The 20719-nt window shown below is 35.6% G+C and overlaps 1 protein-coding gene across 1 annotated transcript in view; it reads left to right on the forward strand.

The window, feature by feature from the left end:
- CENPE (centromere protein E) overlaps positions 1-20719 on the forward strand; it is a gene marked incomplete at both ends in the record, with an annotated part of 37714 nt that overhangs the window by 10818 nt on the left and 6177 nt on the right. The window contains 23 exons of the mRNA XM_082314965.1: positions 438-532; positions 853-909; positions 990-1157; positions 3340-3414; positions 3667-3789; positions 4152-4286; positions 4911-5088; positions 5566-5720; positions 6758-7072; positions 7983-8294; positions 8499-8657; positions 9553-9762; positions 10727-11011; positions 11123-11281; positions 12176-12397; positions 13571-13733; positions 13943-14160; positions 15202-15339; positions 16234-16434; positions 16517-16663; positions 18219-18431; positions 19668-19877; positions 20409-20618. Of these exons, the coding sequence (XP_082171091.1) occupies positions 438-532; positions 853-909; positions 990-1157; positions 3340-3414; positions 3667-3789; positions 4152-4286; positions 4911-5088; positions 5566-5720; positions 6758-7072; positions 7983-8294; positions 8499-8657; positions 9553-9762; positions 10727-11011; positions 11123-11281; positions 12176-12397; positions 13571-13733; positions 13943-14160; positions 15202-15339; positions 16234-16434; positions 16517-16663; positions 18219-18431; positions 19668-19877; positions 20409-20618 (4148 nt within the window). The remainder of the gene's footprint in view (positions 1-437; positions 533-852; positions 910-989; positions 1158-3339; positions 3415-3666; positions 3790-4151; positions 4287-4910; positions 5089-5565; positions 5721-6757; positions 7073-7982; positions 8295-8498; positions 8658-9552; positions 9763-10726; positions 11012-11122; positions 11282-12175; positions 12398-13570; positions 13734-13942; positions 14161-15201; positions 15340-16233; positions 16435-16516; positions 16664-18218; positions 18432-19667; positions 19878-20408; positions 20619-20719) is intronic.

Here is a 20719-nt window from a genome sequence, read left to right on the forward strand (position 1 = left end):
AGTATTGTTGCTGAATTGCATCTTATTACCTATACTGTCAAGCTTTTTTTGCTTGTGTGTGGGTTGTCGGGGGTTTTCTTCTGTGTGTGGGGGGGGTGCGCTTTTTTTTCTTTAAATCTTGCAGGATACTGTGGAGTGGTTCTTTCCTTGACACTTAAACGCTTTTCCTAGTTTGTAATTAAGTATATATTCTGGATTTGGTTTAGTATTCATTAACTTGCAATAAGGTGGTCAGCATAAACGTAGGGACTGGGCTTCAGTGTTGCTCCCTTTCATAAGAGAAAATCATGAGATTCAGACATTCTACTCAGTGTGCTACATCTTTGCCATTGAATGATTGTGGAAAATGATAAAATTCTTTGATAAGAACGTAATTCTTGATGTCTAGTTTAAAATGTACTGCTACTCTGTATTTTTTAATAAATCTTTCTTTTCAGCTGTCTTAGAGAATTCTGAACATGACAACCAATGTCTGATGGTTCCTGATCAAATTTTGGATGTAGAATGGACTGCTGGACCTAACATGAATTGGGTAACACCATAATCTGTTTTGGTTGTCTGATACAGTGCATATAAATTACATGCTTCTTACTAAGATCAGCCTTACTCTTCTGTAGAACACCGACATTATTCTGTATGTCTGAAGAATTATTATAACTGCTTAGAAAGTAAGTCTCTTGGTCATCTCTGTGAAGTTGTGGGATGGTTCTATGATCCTATGGTTTCGTGGTGAATGATCCATAAGCGTTTTCATTTAAACAGGACTAGCCATGAAAAGACAAGCAGTAATGAATGTAATACTAAACTTGCTTGATCTTGTAGATCAGCTAACTAGAGCGATTCTTTTTCTAGACTCAGAGAGACTTTGAAGAATCTGTGCAACTCTGTGAAGCGTTAGCACTAGAAAAGGTGAGTCTGCTCCGTATTTTCTAGAAATAAGACTGATATTCCAACAACAACTTCTAAATTTTCCTGTGCTCCTTCTTCAGGATATTGCTGTAAATGAGGTCAATGTCCTGCAAGCTAACTTTAATAACCTAGTATTGGAAAATGAGCAGTTGAAATTAGAAATAAATGAAATGAAGGAGAAACTGAAGGAAAAAATAGAAATGGATGAATTTGAAGCACTGGAAAAACAAACACAAAAAGATCATGAGGTAAGGTGTATTGAAATAAATACAGAAATAAGAATTCTCTATGCTCAGGTGTTTTCTGGAGTTTAATCAGTGTACATATACTTGGATGTTGATTCACAAACAGATGGCGTTATAAGCTACGTTCAGCAACAGAATGAATGAACCCAGGATTTCAATTGGATTTACTCGGAGTATAAAATTCAGACTTAAATTCTTGGAGAGTTGCATTCTAAAGTCTGGTTAAACATATATTTGTGTGTGTGTGTGTATGCATCCATATATTCTTTTTATATATGCACAATCTGAATTTCACTCTAGATTTCAGCAAGAGACAGTTGTTTTGCTGCACAAAACATTTTAGTACTGTTTTGAAGCTAAAGTATGGTTGCTAAACTGTATTTCACATATTTCTTGTGCAAAACATCTTGGTTTACAATCCAATATAGTTCAATGGATTACCAAAAGCCAGAGCTATGCGAGCACTAACTCTTAACATATTATTTAACTTAGTAATAAAATATTTTAAAATAATAGTGTGAATAGTAATGTCTGTGGAAAATGGAAACATTGTATTTTGTGCCAGGACGTCAGAAAAGGTAAACCTACCTACTGGATAACTTATGATATAGGAAATGCTGACTTTCAGTTCTCTTCACCTCCTTGTGCTGTTAGTGGAGATGTACCTTGTTTGTCCAAATGTTTTATGCTTTGATTCTGTAACCTAAAATATGTATTATTAGGGCTAGACTGTGAAACAAGTCACAGTGCAAAAAAACAACCAAACAACAAAAAACCCCCAAAAACCAAAACCTCGAACCCAACAACTTGAGGTATTGAGACATGGATGTATTATTCCGTTTCGTTCCTGGTATCTTCTCTGCAGATTGCTTGTACATGCTAGTCTGTTTTTAATATCCTCTGACCGTGAAACTAAGGTTGAAGCTGAAGTTACATCCTTTTGCATTGTTGTTTCAGGTTACAATTTAACAAGAGCACTTCTCATTTCCATTGTGTTCCCTACAAAGATTTATGGACCTTAAATAAAATGGGTCCATAATAGATTATGATTTAGCTTGTATTTAAGATTCTTTTTAGAAGACCCTTTGTATACTAGACTAACTGTGCTATTTTCCTTATCAGCCAACACTTAAAAAATCCTCAGTTACACAAAAACTTTGCAGGGAAAACTGTATCTAATAACAAATGCAATGTTCTCAGGTAGCTTCTATTACAAGAATTTCTTTTTGAGTGATTAGTGCTTTCAGATGCGTATCTGAAGACAGTCCATAAAATGTAAGCATTTGTTGATACCCATGTAGCAGATTAATTACAGCAATGCGGAAAGGTCATATACTTCTACACTAGATAATATCCATCAATTTAAATCACCACAGATATATAAAGGTAAACTCAAATATTATTCTAATAATGACATTAAATGTCTTCTGACAGTAGTATTGTACCGTATCTTCTACAACCGTCCTCTGATTTTAAGATTACAGATTGGGTGTTCTTCTTGCTATACTCCTAACTATATAGCAATACTCACAGGAGAGTGCTTGTTTTAAAGCTTTTCACTGATCTTAAAATTACAGATTGGATTTGCTCCTTACCTGTGCTTGTGACTATACAGAAGTACTTGTAGATGAGTGCTTATTGTCAAGCTTTTCTAACAAAGCCCAAAAGAAAAGAGTTCTTCAATTTTAGAAGTGCTTTTCTATCTAGTCTACTTGTGCTTCCTTGCAGAGGATGCCACTGAGTGTGTTCATGGCTTGCTTTACCTCAGTTTTGGCACCTTCTCATTCTCGTTAGTGAATAGATTAAATCATAAATATCTGCACTGCGTCATAAAAAGCTGCTTAACATGACTAGAATATGAAGTGTTGTATCTGTACAACTTCTGCATTAATTACTTTGATCACATTGCTCTTGCTTCTCGAGCTGTTGCAGATTGAATTGTACTTGAATCCTTTCTAATTATTGGGAAGCTAAAACAGAGCTTTGCATCTCATCTATCCCTTTGAAAGAATATGTAGCAACCTGCTTTGTAGCTGTTTAAATAGATATGTGTGTGTATATATGGTTTGCCCACTAATAGAAAACACAAGATAGACTTGCTTATTTTCGTGGTGTTGGCAACTAAAACTACTGGTGTGGGTGCTTTCTAACATCCTCTGCAATTTTGCTTCAATTTGCTCCACAGATACAACTAATGCATGAAATTACCAACTTAAAGAATCTAGTTTCAAATGCTGAAGTGTACAATGAGGAACTTGAGGTGAGCCTGTCCATGAATTTACATGCAATAAGACTTGTATGAAATGTGTTTGGTTTGTTTGTCTTGAAATACTATATCTGTAGGACAACCTAGACGTCATTGGGCTCTGGTTAGTCTTATCAGCTATAAGGAGGGTATGTCTAAAACCCATGAACACTTGCTATGTACAAAGCAGGTTTTTGTTAAATTCTTGCCTGAAAAACCCAACTGGGCACTAGAATCTTCCTTCTCCCTCTCTTCTCCAACTTTTAGGCAGAAATAAACTCCAAATTGGAACAGCTGAAAGAGAAAGAGAACAAAATAAAGATACTACAGAATCGTGTGGAAGAATTACAGAAAGCAGGAGCAGAAAAAAAAGACACATCTTTTTCAGTGGTAAATTTGAGTTTTCTGCTGGGTTGAGAGATAGTTTCGGTTTTGTTGGAGGTGGGTTAAATTTAGGTATAACCATGGTGTAATTGAAATCTGTTTCCCTACAGATTTTGGGAAAAACTTTTTTACAAAGCTTAAAATGCTAATTACTGCATTATCATACAGCAGTACTCTGGTGAAGTAAAGCTATGGGAGATGCTGCTCTATATCCCATCTCTCAAACAGGCCTGCTACTGTTCCTTTAACAGTAAGCTGACCAAGTTTTCTGAGCCTGTATTTACATTTTAACCACATTATAATGAACACATTTGCTTTATTATGGCTATATATTTTTTGATTTCTTTGAGTATTTATGTCTTTTTCAGGGAGATTCTGATAAGCTAATTGAGGAAATTCAGCAGCTGAATAAATCCCTCTTAGATAGTGAAACCATAGCCTTGGATGCCAAAAAAGAATCTGCTTTTCTCAGAACTGAAAATTTGGAACTGAAGGAGAAGATGGCAAGTACTTGTTAAACTGCTTTTATAGCTGTACAAAATGCTGTTAAGGGCCTATCTGCTCCCAGACTAGTGAAGAAGGCAATTGATAAAGACAAGATGTGGTAGAGCATTTGGAGAAAGCTAATGACTCATGCTCCACATAATGTTTTTATTGTGGAATTCATGGAAAATGGGTCTTTGGGAGAAAGATAAAAAGAAAATAGAGGCTTCTTCCACAGGAGTAGGTGGTTAGTTTTAGGTTTACCAGTAGAGAGAGAGCGCAAAGGAACAGTCCTTAGGGAGTTACTAAGACATCAGACTCCAAACCTAATTTTACCAGAGAGCAAAAGAGAATAAGAGATATGAACTCAGAGAAGTGGGATGGAGCTTACTTTGAGCTTTGAAGGAGTAAAGGCAAAATAGCAGAAGCAGTTATGGCTTTGACCTCTGAGGTGAGGTAAGGTATGTTTTGTTATAGGACTCTGAGAGAAATGCAATTGTTAAATTGTGGCTTATTCTGCCATATTTATCAAGGCCAAAGTTGTTCGGAGTGACAACAGGAAATGTGACAGATGCAATATGTAAATGTTAAGCAAGTGGACTTTTATTTTGTGTGTGAATACATGTTCTTTTGTTTTCCTGAAGAATGAACTCTTAAATAATTACAAGCAAATGCAAAAGGATGTACAATTCTATCAAAGCCAAATAGAAGCTGGAAAAGCCAGTTACAAAAAAATGCAAGCTGACTTGCAGAAAGAGTTGCAGTCTGTATTTCAAGAAAACACAAGGCTAACTTCGCTGATGGAGGGTAAAGTTCCAAAAGGTACTGTTTCAGGTGCTGCTTTTTTCCCCCTCCCCCTCTTCTCCCTTTCCCTCTTAACGGTGGGGGCAGATAGGGAAGACTTTGGCTCTTGTTTTCTCAAATACTGGGAGCTTCTGTCGATATAAAATAGTAGAGTATTTGGTACTGCTGGCACATAGTAACTGCTTTAGCACTTTCTTGAACTAGTTGGAAAACTACAGCTTGTGAAATGTTTTGTATTTTGCACAAAGACAGTAAAGTTAATGAAGGCTGTCGGGGAGAATCTAAAATAAACTGGATGTCAGCCTAACAAGTGATGACCAAATTCAGACCAGTAGTTTCATCTTTAATTGTTGGCTCCTGTAAAATATACTTTTCTAGAATTATACTTATATGACATCCAGAATGCATTATAAATCTTCAGCTTAATTTAAAACATGCTTTTCTTCTTTTCTTCTCTCACACTCTCTTATTAATCTGAACTTGTTAATTCTCTAGATCTGCTCTCTCTTGTGGAGCTGGAAAAAAAGGCAGTTGACTTAAAAGGAGAACTAGAAAAAGCATTGAAAGAGAATGCACTTCTACAAAAACAAGTAGATGAGATGTCAGAATTTCAGTCTCTACCAAATACTGTTGAGATACAGCAGAAAGAGGTAAACAAAAATAAAAATCTCTTTCCTTGTTTTCATATTGTACTCCACTGGTAACATATTAATGGAGGCCTATTGGATACGAAGTTCTAAAGCCAAAAGTTGTGTTGAATCAAATAACCTGATATTTTACAACTAAATTGATTAAATTATTGTTCCTCCGGTATTTAATATTTGCACTTAGGAATAAATTTAAGATCACATGTTTTAGTCAAAGTCTACTATAATTAATCAGGAATTTCTAGTCCAACATTTGCCTGCCTATTTGCCATGGTCACCATTGATAACTGTATGTATAATGGTGTTTGATCCTGGTTTACTGTTCTAAAACTGAATTTTTGTCTAATTGGGCAAAGAGAAAATTTCAAGACCTCTTAGCAGAAATGCTGCCTGAGAAGCGAGAGGTTTAACTTGCAAATTCTGGAAAACTTGTAAGGAAAATTTTCTGTTTCCTGGCAGGCCAGGGCTTAGTAGACTAAGTTTGATGTGAATGTGTCTTAAAGGGTTTGTTTGCAAACACTTTCTAGGTTTCTTTATCCTTAAATACCTGCTACTAAGTATGTGCAGTGAAAATTATCCAGGGCAAGTAATCTTGCAAACTCATGAATGCTTTGCAAAAAGTTCCAAACTCTTCCAGTGGTCTACTTCCACTACTTAACAAAACTTCAATTAGACATTAACAACTTTATACACTCTGTGTCATGAAGAAAGTATTGATACATCTAAATATTCAGTTTAGGAGTTACAGCTAGGAGTATCAGTCCAGTCCTGGCTCAAACACCAGAAAAAGGAAATATTTAAAGAACATCTAAAAAGTTAGAGGAGAGGTTTCAAGGTTTTGGAAGGGCTTTGTCCATCTTGCTGCTCTTTGAAGGATTGTTCGCTAGACAGCTCTCTCCCAATAAAGCAGAATATGTACTGTGCTTTGTGTTTGCATGTACTTTATTTCCTGTATCTGCATATGAACAGGTTTTTTTATTATGCAGCTATGACAAATACTGATTTAGAAAATGCTGTTAATATTGCTTTTCTGTTGGCAGATTCTTGAAAAACGTGAGGAGCTACGCTTATTAAAATTGGAAAGAGAAAAGCTGCTTTCTGAAGTAGCTGATCATGAAATTAGACTTAAACACATGACTGAAGAAATTGGAAAATCAAAAGACGATCTAGCAGATGCACAACTTAAGTATGTAAAGTCTGATCAGGAGTATGTAGCACTTAAACAGCTCCATGAAGAACTAGAGCAAAAATATGTAGCTGCATCAGAAAACAATGAACAAATGAAGCTCCAAATAGATACTCTATCTAAAGAAGCACAAGAGTCTAAAACAACTTTGGATGAAGTGAAATTAGAGGTCAGTTTCAGCTTGCTCCTTTTTATACAGATAAGACATGAGGAATTTATTAATAGTATAAAAAAAACCAAACAAACAAAAAAAACAAACAAACAAAAAAACACTTTTGGAGAAGTGGTCTTCAAGGTATAAATAATACTATCATTGAAATTCCTCTAGCATGAGTGGATATTACTTATTCCGTGCCAGGTGTATAAGGTTGAAGGATTATGCAGCTCAATGATCTCTTTCTTCATAGGCAAAGGAATTTATATGTTGCTCCAGGTTATATGTTCTTCTTCTGTACTTGACCTTTTAATTCTTCTTTTCTCATTCTTAAGTTATATTTTTATTATGCAAATATTTTTTTAATATGCTGCTATGACTGACTTTAGATAAAAGTCATAGAAACAAAGTTTCCTCATTGGGAACTGGAGTCTGTTTAGAACAGATCATCATTCAAACCAAAGAGAATCACCACATAAATTGGCAAATAGAAAGGAAAAAAAAAAAAAAAAAAAGAAAAAAAAAAAAAAAAGAAAGAAACACTTAAGAAAAGGGAACTGAAGACACGTGTTTTTTATAAGGCGTTTGGCACTGATCTGGCTGTCATATTCCAGCTATGGATTTGAGAACTCCTAATTTGAGAAGTCTGAAGCTATGCTACAGTTTCATGTGTGGTGTTACGCTTTACTAAGACTTGTGCTGCTAAGGAGAAACCACAGGAAGGTTCCATAAACAAATGCTTATTTAATGTGGGCAATAATATAAGCAGTGACTTAAAGTGAAATGATGAACTTCCTATTCTCTTGTTGTAAGCTATCATCTCTCACCCCTTCTAAGCTAATATAAGATTCTGTGAGAACATGTACACTTTATGCAGTTTTGCATTACAATGAAAGTGTCTGGCCTTTTCCTTTACAAACTAAAGCTCTCTAGCAAAATGAAAGAACTGGAGGAAAAGACAGAGGAGCACAAACAACTTCTTGAGGTAAGAGAAGATTTTATTCGGACTCAGCAAAAGTTAAATGAAATGGAGCAATTAAAAGAGCAAGAAAAGATTATGGAGTTGAGACTGGAGGCCAAGGATTCGGAGATCCAGGCAGTTCTTCAGCAGCTTACTGAATGTCGGGAAGAAATAAAAACTCTAACCCAGGAAAGAGATTACCTGAAGCAAAAAGAGAAGTCTCTCCAAGCTGAGACAGACCAACTCAAAGAGGATATAAAGGACACTGTTTCAATGGTAGGAATTCTGCCTTTATAGAAACGGACCATACATGTTAAGGGGAAGAGTGTAAGAACACTTATAAACTATACTGAAATGTATGCGGGAGTTGGAGAGTGGGGTTTTGTGTGTATGTGTTTTGTTGTTTTGTTTTTTTTAATCAAGGAGTGCTTACTAATGTTACAAAATACTTTTGTGGATTTTCTTTCTTTTATTCTAAAGAACATCTTGGCACATGAAGAACTGAGAAATACACAGAGTTCTCTCAAGCAATCCCAGGACACTGTCAAGAATTTGGAAAAAAATATTTCTGAAAAAGAATCTCAGATTCTGAGTGTTGAAGAGATACTAGGGAAAACAATTAAAGAACTTGAAACACGGGTAAAATGTTATGTAAAAATTCAAAATAAAAATGCTTTTAATGTGTTTTCCACCACTGTGAAAACAAGCCTAGTTAGTCTGCTTATAGTCTCTTTGCTTGTCCTTAGAAAATTTCTAGGCCTTTGGTAGAAAGTGGGCAAGAAAGTAGTACTGCCCGATCCAAGTCTTTACCAGCTGCTGATCTGTTTGTATAGAGCTTCAAGCTGTAATGTACGCTGTGATAAACCTTTGCTTAACTAGTGTGCCCCATGGTTGTCAATTTGAGTGGTGGCATTAGATGGCAAATGGAAGAAGAGATAAGGGTTACTTAGGGGTAGGAATGAGACTAATGGTTTATAACACTTGGTCCCAATGGGAAGGGTAACACATGGTTGTAAATGGCAGCTCAGTTCCCAACTTGCAGCAGCAGGCTGATCCACTGTTTTTTAGGCCTGTTTAACAAACAACTGATAGCAAAGTGTGCTGAGAATATTGTATGTTATACAGTTGCTTCAGTGGCACGCTTTCTCTGGAGGGAGAACCCATAGTATGTGAGATCAGATTTTTCTTGAAGTATGTCAGCTGCCAGACCCAGTAAGTCAATGGTGGTCCATTCAGCATTTGCATGTTTTGGAGCAGATGCATAAAAGTAATCCAACAGGTGTGTCTTATTTGGCTTCTTCCTCTCAGACTTTTTCTAGATAAAAATGTGGCCAATATTGCAGAAGAGACTTAAAAGGTTAGCATTTGAAACAAAACAGGTGACAAAGGCCAAAGACTTGGTCCTGGAGGTTTTCTAGCTTGGTTACAGTGGTTAGATGTTAAAAATACTGTAGAAGAGTGAATCAAACGAAACTTTTGCATTTAATTTTGGTTTTGAATTGATGGAAATACCGTCTTTGCGCATTTTTTGTAGATATCACAAATGACAGAGGAAATAAAAACCGTCACGTCAGAGAGAGACCAGCTTGCTGAGGAAAAATCAGAAAATAATAACGGTAGAGAAAGTGATCAGCTTCAGGTGCTAAAGGAACAAATCTTCTTCCTTACACAAGAGAACAATTCATTGCAGGATAAGCTGGACAGTTTACATTTGAAAAAAGAAGAGTATGGAGATGGAACTTTGGTAATTATGCTAAGGCTGTAATGAAAGCATGCTTATTTAAACTTTCACTTGAGTGAAAATAATTTGCAAAACAAACTGGAGAAAAGGGTCCTGCTACTTGACTGCAGACCATTAAACACCAGGATTATTATTGTTTACTTGAAATATATTCCACCCATATTGTTGTATATGGACAACTAGTAGTAGAATATGACAAACGTTTTTCTGTAAAGAGAATTTTAACTTTATACAGGGTGGTGATGTTCCGAGTTGATCTGCCCAGAGATGTGGTTCTATAATTAATTGAAGCTAAAAATTGCTCATCTGGAAAGGGTGATTCTGCTTTTTCAAAGCAGATAGAACTGATGTTTTTTCCTGGCAGTGAAAGGGACGCTGCAGCCAACATTTTCCATAATTGGACATGCTGATTGCACATGTGTGTTGTATGTGTGTACATACAAAGTGTGTGTGTGTGTATATACACACTTCGAAAAAACAAAAGTATGTGCATGTATTTTAGTATTTATGGGGGAGTGGACGAATTTCAATGAAACAGTTGTCTTGGCACCATTATTATCTACTGTTGAGACTAGAAATATGGATAAGGTCTCTGTAGTTTGGTTTATGGATTTTTTTTGTTGTTGGGTTTTTTGGTTTGTTTTTTTGGTATTTTTTGTTTGGGTTTTTTGGTGTTGGTTTTTTTTTCTCCCCTGCTCAGGCTTAAACTATGGCCATGAAATTCTACTTCTGGTAACTTGTTTCAGAAGCCCTCACTTCAAATTTTACTTTTGCATGTTTCTTATTTCAAGAAACTTGATTTGTATATTGAGTTCAGTCAAATCTTATTATTCTGGAAAAAAAAAATACAAATGTCTCTAAAATATTGCTTCTGTTTGTTTTACATAATCAACCTGTCAAAGGTCAGATATGTTTCTCTTAAAGCTACTTCCCCAAATATGTTGACTGCTATCTCTGTATAAAATAGATACCACAGATTCGAGAAAAATCTGTTGAGCAAGAATTATTTCTTCTGAGAGAAGAGCTGAGCCAGGCACAAAGGAAATTGCATGAAATGGAGGAAGTGAAGGCCAATGAATGTCAAAGAGAATCTGAAAAAATGGAGAGAAATTACTTTATTCCAAAATTGCATGATTGTCAGGACGTGAGCACTCTGACAGAAAGAGGAGATGATGATCTTAAAATGCAACTGCAGAATCTCCAAAACGAGAGAGACCAGCTAAGAGAAACTATACAGGAGACAATTAGCATGGTAAGAAAAATAGTCCTATTCCTTTAGGGTAATAGCTTTAGTAAACTTCTGTCTTAAATTTTGGAAGTGTTGTTCAGGCTTTAATGTACTTTAACTGTGTTGTGTCCAAAGAATTCAGAGATGCAGGAAGAGCTGAGATGTGCTCGTAACTCTCTTGGACAACACCAGGAGACTATTGTGGAACTGAAAGGAAGTATTTCGGAGAAAGAAAATCAACTCTTGAAAGCACAAGAGGCATTGAAGAAAACAACTGATGAACTGCAGCAGAAGGTCAGATGCAGTTTTGTCAAGTAAACTAAAAATTCTATCAGGATTGGCAACCCATGTCCTCTGCAGACTTCAGTTTGTAATGGTTCAGTAAATGTAATAACAAAACTTAATTAAAAGTTTTTCCCTTCTTTTTTTCCCTGTACTCTTTCTCAAAAGAAGTCCATAGAACAGAGGCAGTGAAAAGATGATCAAATGCAATTTGACCTGCAAGCTACAACCCTTACTTATAACTAAACATGCCTTAGTGCTGAATGATGGAATAGTATTTGGAATCAATACCGCTCTTTGACCTCAATGCATTTTTGAAGTCTTCAAACTTGTTAAATTCTAATAATATGCCTTTTAGCTATGTAACTCTGAAGATACTTGAGCAACTAAAAGGCAGTTCAGCTCATTCTTTAACTTGCTGCACTATCATCAATTTCTTATCTACTTATTATTTTCATGTCTGAAGCTATTGTGGCTTTTAGAAGACGTTTAACGCTTGTTAGAATCAAGCCTATCTGCTGTAGATACAGCAATGGAGTCATTTTTATGGAATTATAGCCTGTAGGTTTTTACACATTCACTTTTGTCTACCAATGAGACAGAAGCACTGAAATTTGATTGACTCTTAAGCAAAATTGTTACATCTTCCTTTACTTACTATAGCAGTAAACTAATGGAGGTGTCTTCTGTAAAATAATCCAATTATAACAACCTGTCTGTACAGATAGTGCTTGTGAAATATGATCCAATAACGTTCTTCTTAAATCAGAACCTGGTTACTGGGACAACAAAATCTAATAAATTAGAATGTTACTGTTTTGAGGTTTTTTTCAAACTATCAAATTACTTCTACCTAAGCTAGAGATGATTAGAAATATTAATACTGGTTCTTATTTGTTCTTTCAGCTCACTGAAGTAACTGAAAACCTGACTCGTGTCTCTTCTGAATATGACAAGCTACTGACAGAAAAAGAACAAACTGAAAGAACAATGAATGAGCATATCTGTCAGCAGCTTGAGAAAATCACTTTACTTAATCAGGAGAAAGATGAGCTACAGCAAATGGTAGAGACGTGTAAAGCAGAAAGAGATCAGTTAGAGGCTGACTGTCGGGAAAGCAAGGAGAGAGTATGTATAAAATGTCTTAAATAATTGTTTTAAAGGCAGGTTGTACCACTCTGAATTGTTGTGGTCATAAAGCCTTCTGCTATTCGGTATCTCTTCCTCTCCCTTCACTTGTTCATAGCAGCAGTAAACTAAAAATTTAGTTTACTAATCCAATCTGGATTTGTGGAATCTGTCTCTTTTTTTTTTTCTTCCCCCTATCCCTTTCCTGCCCTTCTGGTCACTGTGTCGCTCTGGGTTTGGGCACAGTTGTCTGCCACCTGCTGGACAAACACTCTGCAAGTTCCTGTTACATGTTTCATCTATAGCGCCTTTGCATTTAGCACTGAACAGTAGAGTTAATCCAGGTTTACTGATATCTAAGGGCTTAATTTTCCTATCACTTAAGATCATTCTGGATTGATGAAGAGAAATCCAAACCCAGAAAAGAAACTGATTAGCTATCCTATTTGTCCTTCCTGATGTCTTATTTCCTGGCAGATTAGTGACTTCAATATTCAAAGTATTTGCATGAAAAGTATGCTTATGTTGACACACTATCGCAGGCAAATTTGTTCTGATATGTAGTTAACAAAAATGAAGCTGATAATTTCTAAATTTAATGGGAAATCTGTTTGTTTTTTTTCTAAGAGAAGCTCTGCAAATTATTTTAAGAAATGCAAAAGCTTTCATATGAATTTTAGTAAGCATCAGGTAGAACCACTGATCTCTTTGAAGTATGTATAGACCAACTAATTTTAAAAACTAAACCTAGGATTATCAAATCTTTAATTTTAGATTTACATCTTGCTACTAAACAATTGGACAAATTGTTCATGTAACTGATGGCAGTTGCCACAAGAATAAGGGTACCTTTCATGGTGGGGTGGGTGTTTCTGTTTTTTAAATAGTCATCTACATAATTTGTTCCTCCCACATTTTTCCCATTTCTCTTTATTTCTGCCTACTTTTTTTTTTTTAACTGATAAAGACTGTTTCTAAAGACTGTCTTTCTTTGGAGTTCTTAAACTAGGCATGGGGGAATGACAACTGAGGGGTTTTTGTCTAAAGTAAAAGACTGATTATTCTGATAGTTCTTTCCTAGAACTTCAAATGCTTTGACTTATTGTTCTTAACTCCTGATAAGCAAAACTTAGTCATACTGAGTGAACATCCATGTAATACCTTGTTCTGCAGTCCTTAAAAGTTCTGACAGAAATGGAAAATCTACAGGAAGAGCTAAGGCATCAGAAAGAGCAAGCTGATATCCAGAAGAACATGCTAGCAAATGAAGAAGAGAAATTGCAAAACGTTGAAGAAAAACTAAATGAAGAAATAAACAAACTGAAAGAAAAGGCAAGTATAGTAATAAGAAACTCTTAGAAACAATTTAGAGGATGTCCCCTCAAGGACGCATCAGAATAACAGGTATTTACCCGTGATAATTTGTGCTGTTTTTATTGGTCCATTAGATGATGTCATGGTAATACAATTTAGCAACAGAAGAGGAGGTTTTGCTAATAATTATGTGCTGATCTTATACTTCTTTAAAATATTTTTAATAGGTAGTCCAGTTGAACGAGGACTTAAATTTGGTAACTAAGGAAAAGTACCAGCTACTGGGAGAACTGAAAGAAAAGACTGAGAGTGAAAGCGGTAAACTTCAGCAGCTGGAGCAACAGTGTGATTTGTTAGCACAGGAGAGAGATCAGCTCCAAGAAATGCTGGAAGGTATTCGAGCAGAAAAGAACAAACTGGAGATTAACCTACAGGAGAGTGTTGATAAGGTGCTTTATCTTTGATTAAAGTATAATAACTATAAACACTTGGTAGAGGAAGATGGTTAATTCTTGAAGCTGTCTTGAAAAATATCTTATAAGTATAAATGTACATACCCAGACTGAAGAATACTGGCATGCTTTAACTTCTGTCTTGTGAAATGGTATTTAAAGATGTATGTAAGTTCTTTCAAAAATGTTATTTAAGGCTGCTTTATTTAGAAATAAATGAGGAACTAGAAAATACATGGGTTTCATTGCTAAAACTTAACAGGTTTTTTTTTTAATTAATTTGATGAAATGGTACGTTTTGTAGTTAACCTCCAAAGTTTCGAAACTAAAGCTGACAAATTTTGACACTTTTATTTCTCTTCTGGATGAGGCATATCTTCGCAATAATGAAGACAAGTGAATTGGGCGGTATCCGTTGAGCAGCAGTCCTTTCTTCCAGATATTGAGTAATCACTTCAAATATCTGTAGTTAATTCAAGTCTATGGTGGGAGAAGAATCTTCTTACTCTCAGTACCAATATCTTCTAATTCACCTGTTTTTGTGTATCAATTGTCTTGCTGTAAAACTTCAACTTCACTGGAAATTCAAAGGTTTAGTGAAAGGAATACTAGTTCTGTAATTATCAAAGATAATTTAACAGCACTCTGACAACAGTCCAACTCATAAAATTGTGTTAAGTAATGATTTCTAGACAGTTCTTGATGTGAACCCTACTCAGATTACATCTCTGCTTTGTGTTACTCAACGTTGTGTAAACAGGGATTGCAGAAAATGCCCAAACATGTTTGTAGCATACTTTGTCTAATTCTTTACATTACTAGGGGTTTATCAGTATGCTAGTTGGCAGGCTTTGTTTAATGAAAGGAGAAACTTTCAAAAACTTGAAATTTCTTGTATTCAACTAAAGTAGTGGGGTTTTTTTTTGTGCCAAGTATTTTTGACTCCTATGAAATATTGAATGGCCTGGTGTGTGAGAGGTAGATTCATATGCTGTCTCAGAACTTAATTTTATATTTGTTGCTTTATTTTTACTCCAGATTCTTGAAACTGAAAAGGAATTGAAGTGGCAACAAGAACTCCTCAGCAATGAGAAGATCAAAGCTGAAGAAAGGGAAGAAAATTTGTTAAAAGTTCAGAGGCGGTCAGAGATTTTGGAGGACAGCCTAACAAACAAGGTGAGGAGTTTTCATTTTAGTAGCTGTTCTGTCTTCTGATGTTTTATCACTGATGTGCTAAACTTTTGCTCAAGACAAATCCTAGTTAATTTTTAATTCTCAGCGCATCATTTTTTTGGGTGCTAAACAAGCATGAACACGGGCAAAGGATTTTGTATGAGTTTCTTTAGTGATGTTTAGAAGTAGCATCCTCAACTTGTTTCAGCTTCATAACCAGTTGGGTTTGTCACTCTATTAGAAGGGACACCAATTTATCCAATGTGTGCAGGCTTAATATAATGGTCAGTAATTGTACATGTATTTAGTCAGACTTTAAAAGGCACTGTGTAGACGGTATGAACCTAAGTGGATTTGGAATCCTTGGTGCTTTGCACACTTTGAAACTAGATCTGTTTATTCGGAAAGTCTTGTACTTAGCTCTTGCCAAGTCAGCCTTTTTTCAGTTTTCACCTGTCAAGCTCTTCCTTTGTCTGTAAATCAAAGAGTATAATTAAGGATTGTTTCAGATTAGCAAACATGTCGCTGTTCTATTCATTAGAGCAGATATCAAGACAATTCCATTGCACATCTCTTATACTGATCTTCTGTTTCTTTTCATTTTCTTGTAATGTGGACATATGTTGACTGCCTTTTGTTTGTTTCCTCTTGCTTACTGGAGGTTGAAGTTGACTAGAGTTCTCTGGGTGTCATGCTATTGCCCTTCCTTTTAATTTCTTTTTCTGAGTGATCAGAACACAAATTATTTTTAAACTTCTCTTGTTGTTAGTGTGAATTTTAGAGTTATTGGAAATTGTGTTCTTTGTGTTTGACACAACTGATTTGAGTACTTCATAGGGGAGTATACAGACTAGGACCAAATCATATTTCTTGCTTTTTCTCCACTATTTATTATAGATTCAACAGTTAACTGAGATGCTAAATAGCGTATCATGTGAAAAAGACCAGTTATTGGCTGAAAGAACTAGTCACTCTTTCCAACTTAAAGAACAAATCTCATCAATTAATCAAGAAAAAGATGAGCTACAAAAAATTCTCCAGGATGTCACATCTGAGCGGGACCAGCTCAAGACAGAATTGCAAAAAAGTTCTGAGATGGTTGGTGTTGCAAGTTGCGTACCGAAGTTATTCATAACTTCTCTTCTTGAATGGTACTTAAATATATATGCTTTTATTTTAGTGTGGTGAAACAAATGCAAAACTGGAATGTGCTCTAGACCAACTAAAGCAGAGAAACCTGAATGATATGTCCATTCAGGTGAACCCACTGGATAATGCAGAGCAGATGGCTGATGATAGCCTGAAGGAAAAAACCTTGAAAATTAAGGTAAACTTACTTCTCTGCTTATTTTAAGGATGCATGTTAAACCTTAATACTATTTGTTCTGGAGCATAAACCTTGCTTCTGTGTATAATGTATAAAACTGTTTGCATATCTTGCTAAGATGCTGCCAACCACGGGATCAGTTGATTTGCTGTTGCTGTTCAGTGACCGTGCATCTTGTTCTGAGAACGTTTAAATTGAACTTCTCAGTTGAGACATCCCACTTGATTTCATTACTGTCCAGCCACTCCGATGAAAATAACTAGTCACGTAGAAGCACTTCACCCTTTTGTTTTCACAAAATCCCCCCCAAATCCTCCCTTCTGTTACTCCCCATCAAAAATAAATTTGTTTTAAATAAATTAATTTCATTAAATACCTTCTCTCCTCAAAATAAGAAGCTCCTGTAATTCCTCAGAGCTCTTGTTAATTAACTATCCTGAATATACTTTCTCACAGATGTGAGAAGTACTACTAACCTATTGAAAGCCAAAATAAACCAGGATTGATGAATATGTATGAAACACGTTAAAGAGTACCATTGTACTGCAGTCTGTACATCTGTGCAGCAGATTTGGGCATCGCTCTCTATGTGCTGGAAAAGCCCCCAGTGCTTCTTCAGTTAACACCAAAAGTGGTAAAGGACCAAATTGCAAAAATCAGTTATGTGTAGCTTTCTCTGTTCACGCTGTCTTTCCATCCTACATCAGCAGTAGGGAGCTAATAATGAGGGAAGTAAACATCGGTTGATCCTTTTTAATGGCACTCTCCCCTTCTGACTTTTGTAATAGGTAAGATCTTGTCTGCCTCTTTCTTGTGCAGTTTTCTCAAGTATCTCGTACTTGCTCCTGTTGGACGCAGGGCATATGTTAGTTCCAGTGTTTTTACTGTGGGGTGAATAGTTAAAAAAAAAAAAAAAAAAAAAAAAAAAAAAAAACAACAACGGTGAATTCTGCTTCTTTCAACTAAGAACCAAAAATGGAGGCAGTATGCCTAGGAAGTTTTATGATTACTTTAAAATGTATAACCTAGCTTCATGTGTAATACTTGAGCTGCAGTTTACTGGGAGTGCCTTTAAAGCCTGTTGCATTTCTCAACCTGCTCACTGCTTGATTGCATCTCCCTTTTTATGGCAGAGTGCTAGGAACAATGTCATGATCCCTTTCTTTCAACAAAGGACCAAGTAGATCAACTTGGGAGCCCATCCTGCAGGCAGCCCAGCTGGCAAACTCGTGAACAGGCAACAATTTCATTTTGGGCCTGATCTACAGGTCTTGATGTGGCCAGGCAATCTAAATCATGAAGATAATTTGAGATTGTGAAATGATTTTCTGGAAAACTAAGAAATTCTCTGCTTTTGTGCCTGGCTTAGTATTTTTGTCATGTTCCTCTGGCAAGTCAAAACTGAAGTCTTAGTCCTATTAACTTTTCTGTTGTAAAACGAATACATGCTGTAGGGTTTAGTCTTGGAGTCTGATGGTTTATTTTAAGCTTCTGTTTACAGTTAATCACTCTCTTCCTTATTGTGACTGAATGAATTTGTTTCACTTGCATTTAGGAACTTCTTGAGAAATTCCCAAATATGGGGAAGAGGTATGAACGTCTCTCTACAATGTCTCTTAATCTAAAGAATGAACTGAATAGTCAGAAAGCACTGATAGCTGTGATACTGACTCAGCTTTCATCGGAACAGAGTAAACAAGTCAAAAGACTTCAAACTGAAAATGAGAAAATAAACAGTCATCTGCAGAGTTTATTGAACAAACTAAAGGTACCAACTTAAAATGCTGAAGATGTGGATGCTTCATATTGCTTTGGTTTGGGGTTTTTTTTAATAAGCTCTCAATATTAACAGCTAGGATTCCGTATACTCTAGCTTTGATTTTTGTGAATCTGTGTCTTGTGGAAAATAAATCAATAGTAAATGCTTTACAGTCCTGGAAAACGGGAACTACTTATGTTAATCAACCTTAGGTTTTGACTGTAGTTCAGCTGCTTTGCACAGTATTATTTTATTAATATTAATCCATTTTAATTGGGAAAAGAAATGTCTTTCTGTACTCCATAAATCAAATTATGGACCCCTAAGTATGTATTTTATTTTGGGGGAAAAAGACATGCAAGATGCCATGGAGATGCATGTTTACTCTGCAAAACTACCCAAGTAGTTTGATAACTTCTGTAGCATTGCAGATCTTCCACAATTTGTAGTTCAGTGGAGAAACTGATTCCAATTATCAGAAAAAAATTAAGGGCAATTGGGAAAGAACTCCAGTTATCATATGCAGAAGTACAGTAAATGGTAAAGTGTTTTTCTGTTTCTTTATTTACCATGAAGTGTTAAGGGTGGTTTTTTGTTTTGGTTTTTTTGTTTGTTTGGGGGGGTGAGGAGGGGCAGGCCTGAGGACAAGGCAAGGTTCCTGTCCAGTATGCGAAAATACTGGACATGATCTTGAGAGTTATAAATATCTATTAGCTAAAAATTTTAACTATTCCGAAGAGCCTTATATCATAAATTCACAGAGGTTTTTTAGGTTTTGATAATTTTTCTTTTTTTCCATAGATGCCTTTTAACTTTTATGGTTAAAGATGTTTAAGATTTAAGTAGTGGTCTTGACAGAATAAAGCTTTAAATCAGCACAGTGATATTATTCTTGTAGATCATCTGCACCTTTCACAACTCTAAGAGAAAATAAATACAACAAAGAATACTTTGCTTTTCAAAGTCTAGGTTCATGGAAGTCTGCCTAGAGCCTTTTAGACTTTTTGGCCTTTTTAGGAATCTACAGAAAAAGTGTACTTTAGAAATGCTGACCCAGCTAGCAGTCTTATACGCCATTGCTATACAGCACGTGTGAACTTGATTTTCTTAGTTATGTTTTAGTTGTCCTGGACACCTATGGACTAGGAGAGTAAATAGATTTACTTACAAAATATGGAATTTTAGCTGGATGCAGGGTACCATTTTAAAGCATACTCACTGATATATCCTGTGCTTCTATGACAGTTTCTGTTTGGTCGTGTTTGCTCGAAGAAAAGAGAATATCATACTACTGTTAACAAGTATGAAATGGAATCGCTTGAGGAAAAGAGAAAACAAGATCAGCTACGAGCTCAGATTCAGTGTCTCAGGAAGACTTATTTAAACCAGAATGAAATATCGTCTCAAGAGTTAAACATCAGTGAAGTGCTGCAGAGTTTGCACTCGGATGCAGAGGTAGTATTTGAAACAGTTTTCAGACAGAAAGGCTTGTATATTTTAAGGCATGGGGTAATGTGGTGGTGCTAATCTAATGGCATTGCTTTTATCTGCTAAGACTTCACTTAAGGGGGGATAGAACTCGTATTTTTTTATGCTACTAATTCTATAATATGAAGATTCTGTTTTATAAAGTGGCTCATAGTGAAATTATTAGGTTATAAAATAGTGGGAATGTTATTTACTTATTTGCCCTGTAAAATATATACTACCTGATACCAAGATGACTTTTAAAACAATGAGAGAAACTTCTACTGACATGCATACTTTTTTCCCCTTTCCTATTCCCACCTGTCCCAGGAATGTAGATTGCCTTCTCATTTTCCCAGTAGGGTTTAACTTAAGTATAGCAAAATTCCTTTTATACAATAATTAGATGCTAAAACAGACTTCTTGCAAATATTGATAGCTAAGGGGGCAAAATGTATATTTAGACATGTAGTTATCAAAGCACTATTTAAACTTGAATTCCCTCTTTTTTTTTTAAAGAGCATTCTCAAGGATGTATCGGAAATGGAAAGCGAACTTCTCTGCATAGAGGCAGAGTTACAGCAAGAAGAAAGTGCTAGAAAAGAAACAGCACAGTTCTGGGAAGCTTGTTCAGGAACTCACTGTGGTGCAGAGGAACTTAAAGAAGAGTTAAAGAAAGATAATGAAAGGCTTTTGCAAGTCATTAACTTCTGGACTCCTAAAGTAAAGGTAAAGTTAAATCTTCTTTAATCAGAAATGTATTTTGTGTAAGCACTCTGTAAATGCCTCTAATCTGATTGAAAACAAAACACAAAAAAAAGCTATTTAAA

Source organism: Platalea leucorodia (genome assembly GCF_965183815.1).
Source record: "Platalea leucorodia genome assembly, chromosome: 6".
In the NCBI taxonomy this organism is placed as follows: domain Eukaryota; kingdom Metazoa; phylum Chordata; class Aves; order Pelecaniformes; family Threskiornithidae; genus Platalea; species Platalea leucorodia.